The sequence below is a fragment of the Acipenser ruthenus genome, chromosome 3 (assembly GCF_902713425.1).
Source record: "Acipenser ruthenus chromosome 3, fAciRut3.2 maternal haplotype, whole genome shotgun sequence".
In the NCBI taxonomy this organism is placed as follows: domain Eukaryota; kingdom Metazoa; phylum Chordata; class Actinopteri; order Acipenseriformes; family Acipenseridae; genus Acipenser; species Acipenser ruthenus.
Window position 1 is genome coordinate 93,119,909 of NC_081191.1, and position 21,288 is coordinate 93,141,196.

The 21,288-nt window shown below is 41.1% G+C and overlaps 1 protein-coding gene across 1 annotated transcript in view; it reads right to left on the reverse strand.

Annotated features, from left to right (window-relative positions):
• Positions 1 to 427: 427 nt before the first annotated feature.
• LOC117395016 (WD repeat-containing protein 48) overlaps positions 428 to 21,288 on the reverse strand; it is a 29,153-nt gene continuing 8,292 nt past the window's right edge. The window contains exons 4-19 of the mRNA XM_033993843.3: positions 18,598 to 18,680; positions 18,371 to 18,500; positions 15,537 to 15,625; positions 14,763 to 14,864; positions 13,111 to 13,335; positions 12,396 to 12,470; positions 12,132 to 12,234; positions 11,452 to 11,549; positions 11,256 to 11,363; positions 10,276 to 10,372; positions 8,953 to 9,048; positions 7,832 to 7,937; positions 3,533 to 3,620; positions 2,994 to 3,070; positions 2,266 to 2,458; positions 428 to 2,118 (exon numbers count right to left, since the gene is read on the reverse strand). Coding sequence (XP_033849734.1) covers positions 2,023 to 2,118; positions 2,266 to 2,458; positions 2,994 to 3,070; positions 3,533 to 3,620; positions 7,832 to 7,937; positions 8,953 to 9,048; positions 10,276 to 10,372; positions 11,256 to 11,363; positions 11,452 to 11,549; positions 12,132 to 12,234; positions 12,396 to 12,470; positions 13,111 to 13,335; positions 14,763 to 14,864; positions 15,537 to 15,625; positions 18,371 to 18,500; positions 18,598 to 18,680 — 1,766 coding nt within the window. The 3' untranslated portion in view covers positions 428 to 2,022. The remainder of the gene's footprint in view (positions 2,119 to 2,265; positions 2,459 to 2,993; positions 3,071 to 3,532; positions 3,621 to 7,831; positions 7,938 to 8,952; positions 9,049 to 10,275; positions 10,373 to 11,255; positions 11,364 to 11,451; positions 11,550 to 12,131; positions 12,235 to 12,395; positions 12,471 to 13,110; positions 13,336 to 14,762; positions 14,865 to 15,536; positions 15,626 to 18,370; positions 18,501 to 18,597; positions 18,681 to 21,288) is intronic.

The window sequence follows — 21,288 nt, forward strand, 5'->3', positions numbered from 1 at the left end:
GACTAACAGGCACTTCCATTTAAGTAATGTGACACCCCTGTGAGAAGCTCATTTTAACAGAATACTGCCATTTGCAATTTTGATCAATTATGTGTTGGAATTGGAACTGAAACACTGGAAATGACCCTGACCCTTTCTAGAGAGGCGCACAAGTGATTGGATTCTTCTTGCTATGCTTTAACCTGTGATAATGCACATGTGCTTGTGTTGCTTAAATCAAGTTCATCAACTAGGAGTGTGTTCAGTGCAGTAATCGTGAAACACCTGCCTTCTACACTGCAGGCACCACTATCAGTGGCATTAGACTGGGAATTTCACAGCACACTGCAGCTGCCATTGACAAAACCACTGATTTGAAGAGTCTACATGGATTGTACACATTCAGAACTGAACTATTTGAGGTCAATACAAATAAACCAAGGCTGTGTAAATGTAAAAGCAAACATATTGGTCAATTTATTTAGCAGATATTAAACCAAAATATACTACAGATATAGTTACAATCAACACGGGGAGCAGAAATAATACAGGGGTTGTAGATATGGCAGCTTTATATATTCCTCATAGATTTCAACTTCATATACAGCTTGTACAACAACAGGTGCTTCTTATTTATTTTGGACAAAAAACAAAGGAAAATAACTTTTCTTTAAGTTGAAATATACTATATTTGCTTTAATCTATTATATTCTGCAGTTCAATAACTTTCATTGTCATCCGACTTTTAAATTTGCAAAGTGCAGTTAAAATGGTATTGCTTTAATTCATAAACAAAAAACACAAACTGAGCTCTTCATTTTTGCCAATGACAGTTTCGCTTTCCAAAAGATGCAAAATAAAATAATGGACAAGCTCCCCCTAATGCAGATGGGTAATAACAAGGGCAACATGTTTTCTACACGAAGAGCTACCAGAGCAGACTGAGTGGGAATCAGCATTCTCACCACGAAGAAAATCACTTGCAATCCTGCTATAATATATATATAGATAGATAGAGATTTGAAAAATAATAAGAAGAATGCATATTGGAGTGTGCTCAGAAAACTACAAAAGAAAGTCACAAATTATAATAAAGTCAAATGATTTATTGAAAATAATAAACTTTACTTGTATTTGTCTCAAAAAAAAGAAAAAATGTTTGGTTTTCATGTGTTCCTCGGTACAGATCATTTACAAAAAGAAAACAGGTCTATGTGGCGCTTTATCTTCTAAAAGAAAGTGCAAGCCATAGAAGTTGTGTGTTCGAAGAAGGTCCGGTTCCCTCCCCGTCTACAGCGCTTAAGGGGTTGTTTTACGGTTCTTGCTACAGTGAATAAATGCATTTCAATAGTAATGATGAGGTGGTGCGATACATGCCAGGTCACTGCCCATCGTTACTTGTATACAATAAAAGAACGTGCCAGGATTGTTTTCTTTTTCCTGTTACTGAATGTCCACATTCTTCATTCGCTCACAAATATGAAAAGACAAAAACAGGGTGAGGAACACAATGTTAGAAACAAGTACTGCCTTCTGGAATGTACTGCAAAAACCAGAACGAAACACGAAAGTGTGCGCTTACCGATCAATCACAACGCGAACGCTGATGTATACAAGCGACGAAAATGGAGCCTTGCAAACAATATTAGTAAAATCAGGCTCTCTATCCTTCTAAACAAGACAGACAACTAGGAATTCAAAAAGAAAAAAAGGGTTTTCCTGGATATTAATTTTTTAATCCATCCACTGTACACAGCACAACCCCCCCCTCTTATTTTCTCTGTCCTTATGATTCAGACAACAGTGATTTCAAATGTCATTATATACTCTGTAATGTTCCTATGTTACAGCATGAAGGGACTTCCTCTTTTTGATACAGTTAGAACTGGTCTGTAGAGGGCTGCTCATTGAAGCACACAGCTAACACAGGGTTGTGTGGGGCTTCTACGGTGCTACTCTGGGAACCGCTACGCTAATTAACAGTACAGGCTGGTGGTGGCTGATGGGGATGAGCAGGTGTTGGAACTCCTGGCCCTCCCTGATTCACGTAGATTTCTGTCGGTAATGGAGGGTCAGGTCTCCGCCACTCTTCCAGATGAAATGCTTCACTGTTCTCAAGTCCATGTTCGGATCCAAAACCTGCAGTAACAAACATGTGTTCCTTTAACACAGTATCGGTATGTTCATGTACAGTACAGGTGTGTTTATCAGAACACCTCACTGCTTCTGTACATATGAAATCCAGCCACTAACTGAATCTTGAAAAAATGGGGCATGTCTACACACCTGGTCCTGACACAGCAGCTCAATCTTCTCCTCTGCCAGCACGGCAATGTCCTCCTCCTTCTCCTGCTCTCCAGGCTTTTCATTATTGGAGGCGCTGGTTATCTGGGACTCGTTGTCCAGGTTGATAATCTTCTCGTACACGTGTTCCATCACCTTCCTGACCTGCAGCATGTCGCTAGCCGATAGTCGATCCCTAAAAGCAGTGAAACAAAACAGCCTTCAGCAATGCCGCAGCAGACAGCCAAGTCACTTCCCAGCTTGCTGACTGTTCATTGATCAAAAACAATGTTGTATTAAATGTAAAATAAAATGACCTGGGGTGCAGGAATCAGTTTCCTATAGATAAATGCAGGACATTGTTATTTTTTTTAGCATGCTACTAATTAACTACATTTCCTTCCAGATATTTTAACGATGACAAAACTAAACCTTTCCCTATCTGTTTTAATCAAAAGTAGATAATATTTATAACTTGTCATAATAGAACAACAGATAAATACAAAACTACGTAATCATCAAACTAGCCTTTAAATAACTTGGTTGAAAGTTTAGTGAAAAGGTTCCTACACCTACAGCACAAGGTAATCCGCCAATCATCCGAATGCTTCAAACAAGCACCATGCTTTACAAAACCAGCCTGTTCACCAGGGCACAGCCAGCAATACATCCTGTTCAATCACATCACCTGAACTGAAGAAACAAGGGTCCTGACAACTGAGCCAACTTACTTTTTTAATGTCTTCGCCCCTGAAGAGGAATGAGGTTGGAGGTAGAAAGGGATTTTGTTGAATTTAGGCATGTTTTTCTGCAAGTTAAAAGAGGCGAGAGAGAGAGAGAGAGAGAGAGAGAGAGAGAGAGAGAGAGAGAGAGAGAGAGAGAGAGAGAGAGAGAGAGAGAGAGAGAGAATTGAGTTCTTCAATTCAATTATGAGGGCACTGATCACAAAATCTACATCTGAATTAACAGCATGTATAATGTTGAGGAGAACCTCCACAGTTCGATGCAGTTTTAATATACAGCTTACTATCCAACTGAGGCTCTTTAGGGGGCTAACTTCACGGCATGCAATTTAGTTTTGATATGTACCTAAAGCATATGAAAAATTCAAACCAAGTTTGTGATTTTGTTGCATGAACTCTTCTCATGCTGGTAGATGTCGCCTACAGATACTGTAGTTGCCCAAAAAAGCTTTATATATAAAACAAACTAGTGATCTATCATTAAACAGCAATCATGGGATTGACTCTAGCAATAGAGGTGTACTTACATCCACAGTGATGTCAATAACCCACTGTGGAACAGTCTCGTTGAGAAGCATGGACTCTGTTTCACCCCCTGAATCTCGACACAGTAATCTGAGAGAGGAAGCATACAAATAAAAAGAAATGTGAATCCCTCTATTCACCCATTTTTTCAGTAGAATGTTATAGTGTTACATGACAGTGCTACAAAAATACTGAACTACACTCCTGTAAGGAAACTAATTTGATGTCTGTAATCGAGTGCACACAATACCAATTGTACCAATTGCTATGCTAGTAAGTTTCCATGTATTGATTCCAATATTCAAAAGTTACACGCATGTAGCTTAAACATTATCATTAGACACAACAATGTAGCACCGAGTTATAAACAGAAATCAGATCATGATCAGCTACCTAATGTTCCTGGAGAAAGCTCAGGTACAGAGATGGTCTGTCGTCAGGAGAGGATTCAGGTTGCTTTTCTCACTCGCACTCTCAAGTGCCTGTCTTAAATATCTTGCCTAACTGTGTGTGTGTGAAGCTGAACTTTGTGAACGCTGCTTACACTCTGTTTTCCTAACATATTTCTTCTACACAAGGTCCAATGTACCCCACTTTATCAATTCCTTGTTCCTCTGTGTCCTGGGTTGGCTGAGTTTGAAAACATCCTCTCACCTTGCAGCTGTGCTGGAGCACAGTGTTCTCAAGTGTGCTCAGAAATTTGTTTAACCTTTATTGACCCCATACACTCCCCTCAAACAAGTACTGGGAGGGCCTGCTTCCCAATACTGGGCCCTTTTCACAAAGCTTTGAAATAACTAACTAAATAACCAGCTCTGCATTCCTCTCGTCTGTCACAGCCATTCATTATATAGGTCTAAAAGAAGAAGTTTGAATTGAAACACGTCTTTTAGCAAACATGAATTTCCATTTTAAAAGCCTGTATCTGGTATTTCTCTAGGTTCAAGAAAATGCTTGGTTTTCAAGCCATGTTTCTAGATTGTCTTGCACTTCCTGACTCACTGCACCGGGAGAGTGAAAATTGTCCCACCCCTTCAATGGCTTGTTTCCTGTCAATAACCAATGCTTTGACCCAGAACACACTGCTGGGGAAATGAACAAGAGAGTAAAAAAATGCAGAAACAGACGTTTTAAAATGAAAATAAATGATTGTTGAAAAGGGGGCTTCTATAAAAACTGCACATTTATGGCCCATGTATGTAATGGAAATGTGAACAATGGCTACGAGTCATGGGATTATTTAGTTGGCTAAAATGATGTTAACTCCTGAATGAAACACAGTCTAATATTCATGAAGCTCTTTTAAACCGCTGTTGGTTTCTATATAAAGTCTACAACAGTTACATGAGCACCAATCTTTACAATAAGATTTCCACAGTATCCCAATACTTGCCCTTTACCCCCTTGATATTGCTCACTGATGCTGTGTAGAGCTGGTTGGTTGTGAATGGTGCTGATGCTGTGTACAGAGCTGGTTGGTTGTGAAAGGTGCTGATGTTGTGTACAGAGCTGGTTTGTGAAAGATACTGGTTGGTTGTGAAAGGTGCTGATGCTGTGTACAGAGCTGGTTGCTTGTGAAAGGTGCTGGTTGTTTGTGAAAGGTGCTGATGCTGTGTACAGAGCTGGTTTGTGAAAGATACTGGTTGGTTGTGAAAGGTGCTGATGCTGTGTACAGAGCTGGTTGCTTGTGAAAGATGCTGATGTTGTGTACAGAGCTGGTTTGTGAAAGGTGCTGGTTGGTTGTGAAAGGTGCTGGTTGGTTGTGAAAGGTGCTGGTTGGTTGTGAAAGGTGCTGATGCTGTGTACAGAGCTGGTTTGTGAAAGGTGCTGGTTGGTTATGAAAGGTGCTGGTTGGTTGTGAAAGGTGCTGATGCTGTGTACAGAGCTGGTTTGTGAAAGGTGCTGGTTGGTTGTGAAAGGTGCTGGTTGGTTGTGAAAGGTGCTGGTTGCTTGTGAAAGGTGCTGGTTGCTTGTGAAAGGTGCTGATGCTGTGTACAGAGCTGGTTTGTGAAAGGTGCTGGTTGGTTGTGAAAGGTGCTGATGCTGTGTACAGAGCTGGTTGCTTGTGAAAGGTGCTGGTTGGTTGTGAAAGGTGCTGATGCTGTGTACAGAGCTGGTTGTTTTATGAAAGGTGCTGGTTGGTTGTTAAAGGTGCTGATGTTGTGTACAGAGCTGGTTTGTGAAAGGTGCTGGTTGGTTATGAAAGGTGCTGGTTGGTTGTGAAAGGTGCTGATGCTGTGTACAGAGCTGGTTGGTTGTGAAAGGTGCTGGTTGTTTGTGAATGATGCTGATGCTGTGTACAGAGCTGGTTGCTTGTGAAAGGTGCTGATGCTGTGTACAGAGCTGGTTGCTTGTGAAAGGTGCTGGTTGGTTGTGAAAGGTGCTGATGCTGTGTACAGAGCTGGTTTGTGAAAGGTGCTGGTTGGTTGTGAAAGGTGCTGGTTGGTTGTGAAAGGTGCTGATGCTGTGTACAGAGCTGGTTTGTGAAAGGTGCTGGTTGGTTGTGAAAGGTGCTGGTTGGTTGTGAAAGGTGCTGGTTGGTTGTGAAAGGTGCTGGTTGGTTGTGAAAAGTGCTGATGATGTGTACAGAGCTGGTTTGTGAAAGGTGCTGGTTGGTTGTGAAAGGTGCTGATGCTGTGTACAGAGCTGGTTTGTGAAAGGTGCTGGTTGGTTGTGAAAGGTGCTGGTTGGTTGTGAAAGGTGCTGGTTGGTTGTGAAAGGTGCTGGTTGGTTGTGAAAGGTGCTGGTTGGTTGTGAAAGGTGCTGGTTGGTTGTGAAAGGTGCTGGTTGGTTGTGAAAAGTGCTGATGATGATGTGTACAGAGCTGGTTTGTGAAAGGTGCTGGTTGGTTGTGAAAGGTGCTGATGCTGTGTACAGAGCTGGTTTGTGAAAGGTGCTGGTTGGTTGTGAAAGGTGCTGGTTGGTTGTGAAAGGTGCTGGTTGGTTGTGAAAGGTGCTGGTTGGTTGTGAAAAGTGCTGATGATGTGTACAGAGCTGGTTTGTGAAAGGTGCTGGTTGGTTGTGAAAGGTGCTGATGCTGTGTACAGAGCTGGTTTGTGAAAGGTGCTGGTTGGTTGTGAAAGGTGCTGATGCTGTGTACAGAGCTGGTTTGTGAAAGGTGCTGGTTGGTTGTGAAAGGTGCTGGTTGGTTGTGAAAGGTGCTGGTTGGTTGTGAAAGGTGCTGATGCTGTGTACAGAGCTGGTTTGTGAAAGGTGCTGGTTGGTTATGAAAGGTGCTGGTTGGTTGTGAAAGGTGCTGATGCTGTGTACAGAGCTGGTTTGTGAAAGGTGCTGGTTGGTTGTGAAAGGTGCTGGTTTGTTGTGAAAGGTGTTGATGCTGTGTACAGAGCTGGTTGGTTGTGAAAGGTGCTGGTTGGTTGTGAAAGGTGTTGATGCTGTGTACAGAGCTGGTTTGTGAAAGGTGCTGGTTGGTTATGAAAGGTGCTGGTTGGTTGTGAAAGGTGCTGGTTGGTTGTGAAAGGTGCTGGTTGGTTGTGAAAGGTGCTGGTTGGTTGTGAAAGGTGCTGGTTGGTTGTGAAAGGTGCTGGTTGGTTGTGAAAAGTGCTGATGATGATGTGTACAGAGCTGGTTTGTGAAAGGTGCTGGTTGGTTGTGAAAGGTGCTGATGCTGTGTACAGAGCTGGTTTGTGAAAGGTGCTGGTTGGTTGTGAAAGGTGCTGGTTGGTTGTGAAAGGTGCTGGTTGGTTGTGAAAGGTGCTGGTTGGTTGTGAAAAGTGCTGATGATGTGTACAGAGCTGGTTTGTGAAAGGTGCTGGTTGGTTGTGAAAGGTGCTGATGCTGTGTACAGAGCTGGTTTGTGAAAGGTGCTGGTTGGTTGTGAAAGGTGCTGATGCTGTGTACAGAGCTGGTTTGTGAAAGGTGCTGGTTGGTTGTGAAAGGTGCTGGTTGGTTGTGAAAGGTGCTGGTTGGTTGTGAAAGGTGCTGATGCTGTGTACAGAGCTGGTTTGTGAAAGGTGCTGGTTGGTTATGAAAGGTGCTGGTTGGTTGTGAAAGGTGCTGATGCTGTGTACAGAGCTGGTTTGTGAAAGGTGCTGGTTGGTTGTGAAAGGTGCTGGTTTGTTGTGAAAGGTGTTGATGCTGTGTACAGAGCTGGTTGGTTGTGAAAGGTGCTGGTTGGTTGTGAAAGGTGTTGATGCTGTGTACAGAGCTGGTTTGTGAAAGGTGCTGGTTGGTTATGAAAGGTGCTGGTTGGTTGTTAAAGGTGCTGGTCATTGCTATCCAGTAAGGTAGAAACCCTGCTTCAGGTGTCAGTAATGCTGGAGCAGGGCCAGGTTACTAACCTGAACAGAGTCCTCCCCCCTGCTTCACCAAAGATGACCGGCGTGTGGGGCGGCACCTGGAAATACCCATTTCCTTTCTGTATTCGGGGTTCCTGTTCACCGTTAACTACAAAACATGTATATATGAAAACAAAGCAGTGGTTATACTGACTGAACGGTTCAATCAGGGAACCGGGAACCACATCACCTGCATGCAAACCAAGATACACAAATAAACACCCGATATGAAACGACACTAGCACCATACACTACTAACACCACCAAACACCTAGAAACAGGAGTTTTTGTGAACAAAAACAAAGCATTCCAGGTCGCACCAAGTATGTCATATCAGACAGAATGGCTGAATAGCTTCAAAACATGAGGAATATGGAAATGTGAAAGATCTGGATCATTGATTTGTCTAGAGTTTACAAACAATGTAGCAGTGAAAAGGCTGATTTCTACAGTGGACACCACCTTCATTGGAACTTTACTGAGACAACAGTTGTATACAGCTTGTAAAGGCAATTAAAGCAAGTGCTCTGTATCAATAATATGTTCAGAGGTTACAAGAATGTGGCACTGAAATGGTTAATGTTGACCGGACACCACCAGTAACAAACTGGAGTCGTAGAATACAGCTGCATACCAACTGTAAGACTATGACAAAGCATGTGGTGTGTATGACTGAGAGGGCCTGCATGTCAAGCAATGCAGTAGTAAAAGGGTCACCTGTCAATGAACACTGGTAATGACACCCACTATCGAACGTGACAGTGTGATCACAGAATACGAATATGTATTGTGTAGCGAGCATGAAGCCAATAACTCAAAGTTTTAGGTCTTTATCATCCGAAAACCAAAAAAAGTCACACAACAGCCATTCTAGCTCACAGCTCAAAGCTGCCGTTAGATTTTTCCAGAGGAGTTAAAACAATACTTGGAAGTTGCCAGCTTAAATTATTTATAAGATATTCACAGCAGGAAGTGCGGAGGCAGAACTGATTGAAGACTCATACATAGTATAGAAAACTGTCATCATTGAACTAAAAACAGATGAAGCTCGACAGGATCATGTCATATATCTGCTGTACAGCATGGCATATTCTAAACAAACAGGAGGAACTGAAGATACACACCGTGGTTTATTTCATTTTCTTCTTCATCCGCTTGGTTGATATGTGTTCTTGGCCAGTATTCCAACAAAGCTTGAAGCAACAGCCCGCCCAGGTTTACTAAAGAAGGAAAGACATGTGGTTGTATGCACCATTTCAATCAATGGCTCCAATAGGATTCTTTGCACACACTGATCTTCTGGGGCCAGTTTCACAAAGCACTGCCAGCACTTAGCAGGCTGCTAGCCAGCAAGATATCTTAGTATTACCTGCTTAGAAAAACACTAATTTTAAGATACGATAAAGCTTAGTAGAAATCCACTCAGCAAGTCTATATGAATAAAGGATAAATGTGTTTTTATTTTCATTTTATTATGGAAGTGAATTGGATTTAGCAGACTGCTACCTAGAACTGCTTTGTGAAACCAGCCCCTGGTTAATAGATATTTTTTGGGATTGCCACCAATCTCAAAAGTCTTTTGAATGACCTGCACATCTCTAGTTTCCAGTCCAGCTGGTTAAAACAGAGGGACATTGCTTGCTGAAGTGGCCCCTGTGGTAAAGGAAGCACGTTTGTTTGATCACCAGCTTTTGCTGGAACGACAACCCGTAGATTTTGCCGACTTGTCTCCCTTTATCTAAGAGTATCTAAGTTCTTCTGCTGTTGCACTGCAGAGCTGTGACTGTACCTGTTCTGTAAACATGGGCACAAACCAATAAATCAATTCTAGAGCCAGAACCCCTGTGACCGGGGTGATAATCAAGTATTCTGCTCATAGCAGGAGGCTTCTCCAAGCTTTCTATTCTACCAGCACACCATGTAATTATCTTCTCAGCTCAAACCAGACGCTTCCCTATACTTAGCCAAGTGGAAATCTATTATTTTCCCACAATGGGAAGCATTGTTCCTGGTGTCTGGGACACAGGAACTATGTATCAGCTGAATACCTAGTGGAATTAACCAGCCTATCTGCCAGCTAGGGAAACACATGAGCAGTACCCTGTAGCACTTTTGAATAGGTTGCGTAATAGAACAAAGTGATGCAATCTTGTATTTATTTATATCAAACGACTTGAGAGATTAGCAGGAACAATATGTCATATCAGATCGAATGGTTTTGGGGGGAAAACATAAATTTATATATCCAGAAGTTACAAACAATGTAGCAGTGGTCATAATTTCTACTGGTCACAGGTCACAGTGAAGGTTGCTGTTAAATTGTGCCTGAGGAGTTTCCATATTGAAACACTGAAGCTGGCACCTGGAATGATTCATGAAATATCAGCAGTATTAAGTGGCGTGCAAGCTGCAGTGCCGGGGGTAGCGCTGGCTCTATCATGACTTACGTTTGGGATCTGAACCATCTGGACTGGTAAACCCAGCATCCTTAGCAGACACCCAGGCAGCAAAACAGTCGCTCTCATCCAAAGTGATTGTCAGCATCTATAAAATAAATCCAATACAAGACAATCGAATACAGTCCAGCAGGACATGGGTCACAGCTAAACCCAGAAGTGCTTGATAACAGCCTTGCTTTAACCTCAGCTGCATAACAAAGAGAACCCTTTAACTAGCAATGCACTAACAGTTACACTTACAGTAGTGTTCAAAAGTGTGGAAACAACAAAGGATTTACTGCAACACCAGGGGTGGGGATTATTATTATTACTTAGCAGTTGCTTTTATCCAAAATGACTTAAGAGACTAGGGGGTGCTGCAGAGTCACTTCCAATAGGACCTGGGTTTTAAGTCTCATCTGAAGGACAGAGCACAAGGAGGTTAAGTGACTTGCTCAGGCTCACACACAGGTAGTCAGTGGTTGAGCTGGGATTTGAATCAGGAACCTCCTGGTATCAAGCCCTGTTCTTTAACCCCTGGAGCACCAAGCCTACCTGGGATTGTACTGTCTGTCTTTCCTCACTCAGACCCCTCACTTACTAAATACCCGGGTATCTCTGAATAGAAAATCATCTCCTCTTTAAAAACATGCAAGAGATTTTAATGAACAGTCCCTCCCACAAGTGCTGTGATACCCCAAATATGATCCACTTACTAGCAATGCAGAGTGGGTGTGACGCTGTCTCTTCATTTTACCCTCAAAAACAGGCTTCTCGCTCAGGACTGCCAAGGACTACACTACATTGAATATTGTACCAGTCTTGGCACTCAACACTTAGGAAAATTATTTTTTGGTTAAAAGGGAGAGCAAATGCTACCCAGCCATTCAGCACTGTTAGTAAATAAATCATATTTGGGGTATTTACAGTAGCTTGCAATTCATGCTACAACACAGTTTTAACTATATAGAGGAAACACCAAGACTCACCCCAGTTTTCAGGTCTACTGAGAACCAGTTTGGCACATACACCATTTTGAACTGTTTTTTAATTTCTTCATCAAATTCTATCTTTCCCAGATCTTCTCCCTTGCAGGCCTGTTTAAAAAAACAAATGCCGAGTTACAACATGCTTCCACGACTCTGTAAATCCAAAACCCGATGAAGAGAACCGCATCATAATCACCTTAAGTACATCCCAATATGCCACATTGTTGTTGGTGTCTTTGGTAAGTATGTGTCTCTTATCATTCAGGATGTGGCACTGAATAATACTAGCTCCCCCTAGTGGACAAACAAAAAAAGAACATTTCATAAAAATCCTCAGCTCTGCACTTCCAATTTGTCTCCAACACGTTTAAACTGTATGTCAAATATAATTCTGCATTTGAAACTGACTAAAGCATTCTAGAGTTTCCAGTGTAGATAACTGGAAGTAAAGATGCGAGTCTGACAAGATGGTAACTCATGTTATTAAATTACATTGGATAATACAGTCCAATACCTATGGCATATTTGTTTGTGATTAGTAACTGTACAGTAAACTGTTTCAACTAGGTGACTGATGCCACTGAATGTCATCTATTATCCCAGGACTCTACTCCCTAGGAGACCTTGATTTCAGGTGGTTTTGCTGATAAATTCATCTGACTTCAAGCTCTCGAGGGACTGGGTTAATTCTTCCAGGCTTAATCTAGCAGCCCTAGACAGCTGTCAGATCCAACTGCCCCTTTAATTGACTTCATAGACAGACTGCCTTGGAAGCCATTCATTTAACTGTGACCTCTCCACTATAGACAGTGGGGATGTTGTGTAATGTATACATGTTGAATCCTGGGTCAGTGTAACGCAATTCAGACAGCTCACCTTTGATCACTTGTTCAGGTTGTGTGCACAGTGGTGTCAGGGGAGCGCTACAGTCATTGTCATATTCACCAGATGCTCGGAAATTGTGAATACCTTTCAGGGACTAAAGAAAAATGAACAATGAACACAAATGAGAGTGAGCTATCGTAATAAGAGAAAATGAAAGTACCTGGTAGATGCCAGTTAAAAATGTTCCAAACAAAGTAGCCTTGCTTAAAAGGAGGACAATGGCACTTAATGGGTTAAGAACGTCTCTGTACTTACCCATTTGTTTACGGAGGACTTTGTGGTGGACACCCAGATAGCTGGAGGGGGGTCCGCAGATCTGTCCAGTTCCATCTAAACAACAAGAGCAGAATGAAGATACCAAAGGAAGACACAATTCAGATATTTTTTTTTTTGACGGGGGGGTGGTGGGTGTGAGGCCAGTTGTAATTCTAGGACAAATAATTTGGATTTTGGGAAATTGGGAAAGGGCCTACAGTACGACAACAGGTGATACAGCAATCTGAGAAAAGGTTATGTTTCAGTTTTTTTTAGCTTTTAAGTGTTCTGATCAATTATTAAAGTATGCAAGTGATTAATTTATGAATTATTCACGTCTGAAGTCCTGTATATGAAATTGTATGAATAGTAACCAAAATTATTCAGCTACTAAACACTTATATTGCTGTTTCAGCAAATGTATTAATATATATTTTTTAAAACCGATTCATGGTGTTTATTTAATGAACTCACAAATTTGATGAATCAATTAACAGAAATGTATCTATTACAGCTACTGCATTTTGTGCGATTAAACGCTAAAAAGCCTTGCTTGCCTTCTAAAAACAGTTTCTCGTGCCTGGCATTAGATTTAGTACAATCAATACCAGGTCTCTGAAATGAACATCGGTTACCGTGCTTGAACTGGACCAGAGAGAAGGCGTCAGGCTTGTCTAAGAGCACCCATCTTCCCAGAGCTCAGAGAGCTCCTTACCTTCAGAACCGATGCCTTTTCCTCACAGATGAGCACCCTGATGTCTGGATTGCGCAGGTCTGTGCAGTAGATCTTCCTGTCCCGTCCTCCCGAGTAAACGTGGGTGAAGGCCTCGTTGACCTGCAGAGCCCAGACCCCTTCATCGTGGACTCGGTACGTGGCTATACATCTCTGCTGGCCCAGGGACCACAAGCGGATTGTCCCATCGGAGCTGCCTGATAAACACTGCACCACAGCGAAGAGACATTTCAGTCATAGGGACAACCAGTGCCTGCCACAGCCCTGCCATTATAAGTGCAACGTACTATTACAGTACAAACTTTGTTTTTAGGTATTTTAGCAAGGCTGGCACATACTTCCTGCAGCATACAGTGCTCAATTGCTTTTAAACAAACTAAAGAAATCACAATCAGACTGTGAAGGGGAGCAATATGACCAAAGCACGGCGGGGGCAAGAAGGAGAGCAGCAGACTGTGCGTTGCAGTGAACAACAGCAATTCATTAATGAGGCACCAACATGGAGAAATCAACACAAAACTATATACAGCAAAATACATTTCCCAGCTGTGGTTCCACACTCAGGTAAGCACATTGTGTTCTTTTAACTTTTGTTTGAAAATTAGATTATTCAGTTAAGCATCATTGTCAGCAAGTGTGGAATTTTATAGATATGTAAAGAACCATTTACACAGTTTCAAAGTCCAGTTTTCCATTTAAACAGGCCATCTTTACGAGGGTGATGATGAGCTCCTTCATCACACAAACTAAGCAATATAAAAAAAGAACATTCAACCACAAGGGAGCCCAGGCAGCCACAGTTCATGTATCTCTATATGTAGAGTGGCAGCTTGACATTGAATGGCAGAGAACAGTGTGGCTCTGGATCAAAAGACAACCCTACCAGCGTGCTGTAATAGCAGACTTGTGTGCATATAGCTTGTTTATTGGCATGACTGTAGAGTCAGAGACAATCTCTGCAGGGTACAAGCAGCAGGTCTATTGTTCAGTAACTACTGTACATCCTTCTCTGCTCACGTGTACTACGGTGACTCTGTCCTGATGTTGACAGTTAAGAATGTACTACATTTGATATGAATAACAACCATACCATAATATTTTTGATTTTGCGTTTGGATTTTGCACTTGTGTTCTGACCGTCAACAAACACATTTAAATAGTAAGATTTCACTTTCAGGACAGTAAAAACAGTAAAGTGACCACAACTTTCTGGGTGCATTTGATATATCAAAGACCAGCTGGGGCTTCTCCACCTGCTCTATTCTCTTTAACACTCCTGTGTACACTGGTACCAGCTCCAAGAGGAGTGACATATGTCGATGAGGATTATACGGAAAAAGAAATCCATTCTTATGTCCATGAGAAACAGTACAAAAGTACACAGGATTATATGGAAAAGGAAATCCATTCAGGATCACTAAATGCAGGAAAAGTTTGTTATTTAACATAAAGCACATGCTTGTGCAAGCTTCACTTTTTTTAAAAACCAAAAGAAAGTTCTCTTTAAAAAATAAATAAATAAAATAAATAAACAAACCTGTATCTGGTTATAACATGAAGCTGGTGCACAGTACATAGAATTAGTTAAAATGTGGACATGTCAATCTACCTGCACGGTTCTCTCAGAGACTCACCTGTGTTCCATCTCTGTTTAATAACAAAGACTTTACATTGTCTGTGTGTCCTTTCAGCTTCATTAGCTTTGCACAGGTCCGTGGGTCCCACACTCGCAGAACCTGTTGTTTCAGCAAGCAAGAGATCAATGTAAATGTACTACACTCTATGTTCTTTACACATACTGTACGCAAGGGTTATCTTTGTATAACACTAGGTAATACTCATGCTTAAGGCTGTATTTTTTTCACGATTATTATGGATTTCACGATTCCGTGAAATGTACACAATATGTAGTTTCCTGTGAAAATCCCCATTTCTGAAAGAATAGTGTCTACATGTCTACATATTATTTAGCACTTAAAAATAAATACAGCAAAGTCTGCCTGATTGATGCACTTCTTTTACACTGCATTTAGGAACCTGGCAGCTGGTTTAGTTTGCTTCCGGTAATTTGATTGAACACATTGCATAGAGCTGCATGATTTCTTTAAAATGTCTTAAAACGAAAACAAAACCAGCTGCATCAAACATTTACATTGTTTTTAACAGAAATATTTCCAAACAGGATTACTGCCAACACTGTTTGACAATTTAGGTTTTAAATCAGGTAGGGACAACTCCCTGATCGGGTGATTTCTGACCAGGTCTTTGTTCCAGCCATGTTCTCAGTCGTTAAACTAAATGAATGAAATGTCCATTCAGGTCCTAAACTATAAATGTATTATACCTGTTAAACCTGGTCTATAACGTCTAATGCCAGTTTAAAATGAAGAAGCTGAAAAGAAACCAACCTTCTCTGTGGACCCAGAAACAATTACTGTTCCCATCTGATTCATGGCAAGACTGTAGATGGAGTCCTTGTTCCCACTCAGGGAGGAAGCTGTTTCGTGACAGAGCAGTCAAGAGAGTTAGCAGTCAGGATCTACGAGAATGAGTCAAGAGAGTTAACAGTGAGGATCTACCAGAATGGGAGAGGGGCTTAGTAAACTTCTTCAGGGAGGAAGCTGTTTTGTGACAGAGCAGTCAAGAGAGTTAGCAGTGAGGATCTATTTAGGTCTACGAGAACTACGGGGCTTAGTAAACGTCTTTGGCAGAAACTCAGTGGTTGGCACAGCTTGGGCTAAATACATTTACGAAAACCACTCCAAAACCTAGGCCATCTAAATAATGCTGCTTACTTTTACAGAAGATTCATTTTCATATGTGTTTTATTGTGCTTGCAGCACAGAAACATCAAAACATTTACACATACAGACGTGCTCAAATTTGTTGGTACCCTTACAGCTCATTGAAATAATGCTTCATTCCTCCGGAAAAGTGATGAAATTAAAAGCTATTTTATCAAGTATACTTGCATGCCTTTGGTATGTCATAGAATAAAGCAAAGAAGCTGTGAAAAGAGATGAATTATTGCTTATTCTACAAAGATATTCTAAAATGGCCTGGACACATTTGTTGGTACCCCTTAGAAAAGATAATAAATAATTGGATTATAGTGATATTTCAAACTAATTAGTTTCTTTAATTAGTATCACACATGTCTCCAATATTGTAATCAGTCATTCAGCCTATTTAAATGGAGAAAAGTAGTCACTGTGCTGTTTGGTATCATTGTGTACACCACACTGAACATGGAGCAGAGAAAGCAAAGGAGAGAGTTGTCTGAGGAGATCAGAAAGAAAATAATAGACAAGCATTGTAAAGGTAAAGGCTACAAGACCATCTCCAAGCAGCTTGATGTTCCTGTGACAACAGTTGCAAATATTATTAAGAAGTTTAAGGTCCATGGAACTGTAGCCAACCTCCCTGGGCGCGGCCGCAAGAGGAAAATCGACCCCAGATTGAACAGAAGGATAGTGCGAATGGTAGAAAAAGAACCAAGGATAACTGCCAAAGAGATACAAGCTGAACTCCAAGGTGAAGGTACGTCAGTTTCTGATCGCACCATCCATCGCTTTTTGAGCGAAAGTGGGCTCCATGGAAGAAGACCCAGGAGGACTCCACTTTTGAAAGAAGAACATAAAAAAGCCAGACTGGTATTTGCTAAAATGCATATTGACAAGCCACAATCCTTCTGGGAGAATGGCCTTTGGACAGATGAGTCAAAACTGGAGCTTTTTGGCAAGTCACATCAGCTCTATGTCCACAGACGAAAAAATGAAGCTTCCAAAGAAAAGAACACCATACCTACAGTGAAACATGGAGGAGGCTCGGTAATGTTTTGGGGCTGCTTTGCTGCGCCTGGCACAGGGTGCCTTGAATCTGTGCAGGGCACAATGAAATCTCAAGACTATCAAGGCATTCTGGAGTGAAACGTACTGCCCAGTGTCAGAAAGCTCTGTCTCAGTCGTAGGTCATGGGTCCTCCAACAGGATAATGACCCAAAACACACAGCTAAAAGCACCCAAGAATGGATAAGAACAAAACATTGGACTATTCTGAAGTGGCCTTCTATGAGTCCTGATCTGAATCCTATCGAACATCTATGGAAAGAGCTGAAACTTGCAGTCTGGAGAAGGCACCCATCAAACCTGAGACCGCTGGAGCAGTTTGCTCAGGAAGAGTGGGCCAAACTACCTGTTAACAGGTGCAGAAGTCTCACTGAGAGCTACAGAAAACGTTTGATTGCAGTGATTGCCTCTAAAGGTTGTGCAACAAAATATTAGGTTAGCGGTCCCATCATTTTTGTCCATGCCATTTTCATTTGTTTTCTTATTTACAATATTATGTTGAATAAAAAATCAAAAGCAAAGTCTGATTTCTATTAAATATGGAAGTCTTATTCAGCTGATACATTTCTGTGAAATTGCTTTGGTACTGTCCTAGGGGACCCAATTCTGATGTAATGTTGCTTCAGTGAAAACAATAATGAAGCCATTTGTCACATTTCTGGCCGACACCTGGCGATAATGCAGGCATAGAAACTATGGTGGGTGATGACATGGTACCAGAGTCACTTCATAAGGCAAAGTCTAACTAAGCCCTACTGCGACACCTAGCACCCCATCAGCAGGGGTTAGTGACCTCTGCCTTAGCCTTAATGCCCTGGGATCAATACTGGGTCGTTATGACATCACAAACCCACCAATACAACTGACAAAGACATACCTCAAAAAAAAAAAAAAAAAAAAAAAAGAAAAAAGAAGAATACTGTGTGCATAATGCCTGCAAAATATTTTCCCTACTACCTACAGCGCTTACTTAGAAAAGCAAAATGCTTCATCACATCAAAACATTATTATTAATACCACTTGAAAACTGGAACGACCTTTTATAACTCTGATTTCTCACAAAAAGCTTTTTGATAACACCCAGATTAAACTCACACTGCTTACATCAAATTGCTCTGATCTGCAATTTTATAAAACAAAGATATAGCAGGGGATACCAGTAGCTGTAAGAGGGTCAGCAAGGAGCATTGACAGGTCAGCAGTTCTTACTTATAATAGGAGGTGCAACGCACTAATCTGCATCAGGATTTCATTGCAAGGGTACAGTTTACATGCATCATGTGCAGGCATGCTAAGCATACTGAACCCCTGGATGGCCTATATAAACAAGGGCTTCACTTGAATCTAAATGTGATGCATTTTAATTGGTGGATTATTTTCCTCAAGATACTTACTGGTGACTGTGTTGTTTGAGGCAGTCAGTGCTGTGAGGGTGTTTACATCCCAAAGGAATATCTGTCTGTCCAGCCCTGCCGATGCCACCACCTCTTTATCTTTTGCATATGCCAACGCTTTCACATAGTCCTGTGCAACGAAAACAAGACCAGAGGCACTTCTATACAGTAAAGTGTACAACATGCATGCATATTTTTGACATCCTCCCTTATGTCTGAAATCATACCTTATGTGTCCGCAACGTTGACATGCAAAATCCTTTATGTGCATTCCAGACTTTGACAGTGGTGTCTGATGAAGCGGATATTACTACAAAACAAGTAGTAATAAAACAAGGTCATTAAGGCAATAACATTCAATTAAAATGTTTTCTAAGGTTACTTGGGCAGATCCATTGGTGGGTTTTGTACCTTACCCTTATAAAAGTTTACCAAAAGTAAAAGCATAGCAAAGTGTAATAACTAGGGGTCTACCTAAATCGTGATTTCGCGGAAAAATCGGGAAATTGAAGGGTCACCGCGAAATTCACCTCTTTTAGGGGCCAATGCATACCAGACAAGTACAGAGAAAAAAAAAAAAAAAAAAAAGAAACCTTGTTTAAATTAACTACTGCACAACGCAAGCGACGCAAACTACTTATCTTCCTTCAGTAGACAGGCTTTTTTTATTCCTTCGCTGTCCTGTGTGCATTGCACTTAGGCAAAAAAAAAAAAAAAACACACAACAAAAACATCCTTAGACAAATACCAGTTACAAAAAATACTCCAAAGTGGTTAACGTTCTTGTTTAATGTTCAAATGACAATTATGTTTTAATCAGCCTATCAGTGCATCTGTACTGGCTTTTCTGTGACCTGTACTGTACAGTAAGGGGTGGGACAAAGTCCGTGCTGCATTGTTTTGATTTAGGGTTGCTGTAACAGGGCGAGGAGCCCTGTACATTTATTTAGTATTTATTTTTAGAACGGGGTCTCCACCTCCGACCCTGTGTTATTTTGTATTTTTGTTTTATGATTTATTATGTATTTAAATGACGGCGTAGTCGTGCGTTTGTTTGTTATTGTTTTGTTTTCATTTAAAATGTGTTCTGGCAGAGGCGAGGTTGGGTGCTCGTCCTCTGCCAGGAATAATTAAAAACCTTGTGCAGAAGGTGGCCATCTCCCGAATTAATGAAGTGATTAATTTATTGCTAAAACGGGAGATGGTCACCTGCATATAAACCTGCAGCTCTCTGCATTCAGGGGAGGGGAGGGGAGGGGAGGGGAGAAGGGAGAGGGGGGGTTGGGTTCAGAGGAGAGAACGAGAGCGAGTGTAAATATCAAAAGATAAAAATAATAATAAGTAGATCAGTGAAGGCTACTGCACAACTGATCATATTATTTTGTTTGTGATTTGTTTTTGTTTTACCTTTTTGTTTTCGCTCTGTGAGCAAAGTATTTCTGTTCAAATATTTTATTTATATTCTTGTTTGAAAATAAACGGCGTGCAGCGTCTTTTTGCCCGCAGTACTGCCTTTGTTTGTTTTTGTTCCTGCTGCTGGCCTTACGTCACCACAACGCCATTCCTGCCACAGTTGCTAAAATCTAGTTTTCAGCATTGGAGGTAAAATACCAGAAATGGACGACAAAGCAAAAAAAGCAATGTATATTTCGGCTTATGATCGTGTCAAGATATTTCCCAAAGAAGCTGTACATGCAGATGGAGGTAATTGTTTTGCACATCATGTAATGTGTCTTTGCAGAAAATATGATCAATCTCTATTTAGCTTCAGAATCAGAATCACACATTAAACTAAAGGCCAGTACAGAGGCTGCTGAACAGAACGTAAAATAAACAGCTTTCAGAAAACAAACTGCTAAGTCAGCACAGACAAAAAGTATTCCTGTCAGCTGTAGCCAGCTTAAATCAGTACTACAGGTACGATCTAGCACAGCCACCTCGCTTCAAACAGCCTGCTGCTTACTTTTTAAATGCAGTTAGAATTTTAGACCAGAATAGGCACATTTTCTTTGTTTTGACTCGGTACTAATAAAATTAATTATTGGATGGGACAAATAACATGACAACGAACGTGCTGCATATATTGCCTTTATTAAAGTATGTCAGATGACCTTGAGTAACCGAGTTTTGGGGCTGTATCTAATCGATTTCCACATCTGTATAACTTGGCAAAGGGTTGCCTTACGCTTCCAACCAATTCAGTGGATGAAGACGTGCAGTCTCAATGTATGGGCAAATCCACACCAGACAGAGAATGTCGGCAGCAACTGCTGGGGGATGTTGCATGCTTGCCTTTAACAAATGACAGCACTCTGTTTTAGTAAGGAAGCAAGTATCACTATTTTTAGGCTTTTATAGTGCTCTAACAAATTGTCTACTTACTTTATTTAATGTTTAAACAGGTTCACAAAATGTCAGCGAAATCCTAATTTTATTCCATAACTTACCCGCAAAAAATACGTACATTTATCGCGATTAAATAGACCCCTAGTAATAACGCACAGTGAAAGCATGGTAAAGCATAAGTTAGCATGGTAAAGAATAGAGAGGTACGGTAAAAGGACATTAATAAACATAGCAAGCTGTGGTAAATACATAAATACCATACATGGTAAAACTGCAAAAATACCATGGAACACTTTTAGAAGGGTAGTCATGTTATGCAATGGATTATTAGAGCCCTTGGTGCACAGTGCAACCTGAATGAACTGCTATTCAAAGTAACTAAACATGTGTGGCTGCTTCATACAGGGGGCTGCCATCCCTCCGACTAGATGACACTAAATAAATAAGCACCATTGTTATTGCTGTTATTATACTGTCCATGCAAATGCTTTCAGAGTAAACACAACACATTATATTACCAACAGGTACAGCATATACTATTAGAACACTGTTTAGATACATTCAAAGGGTGA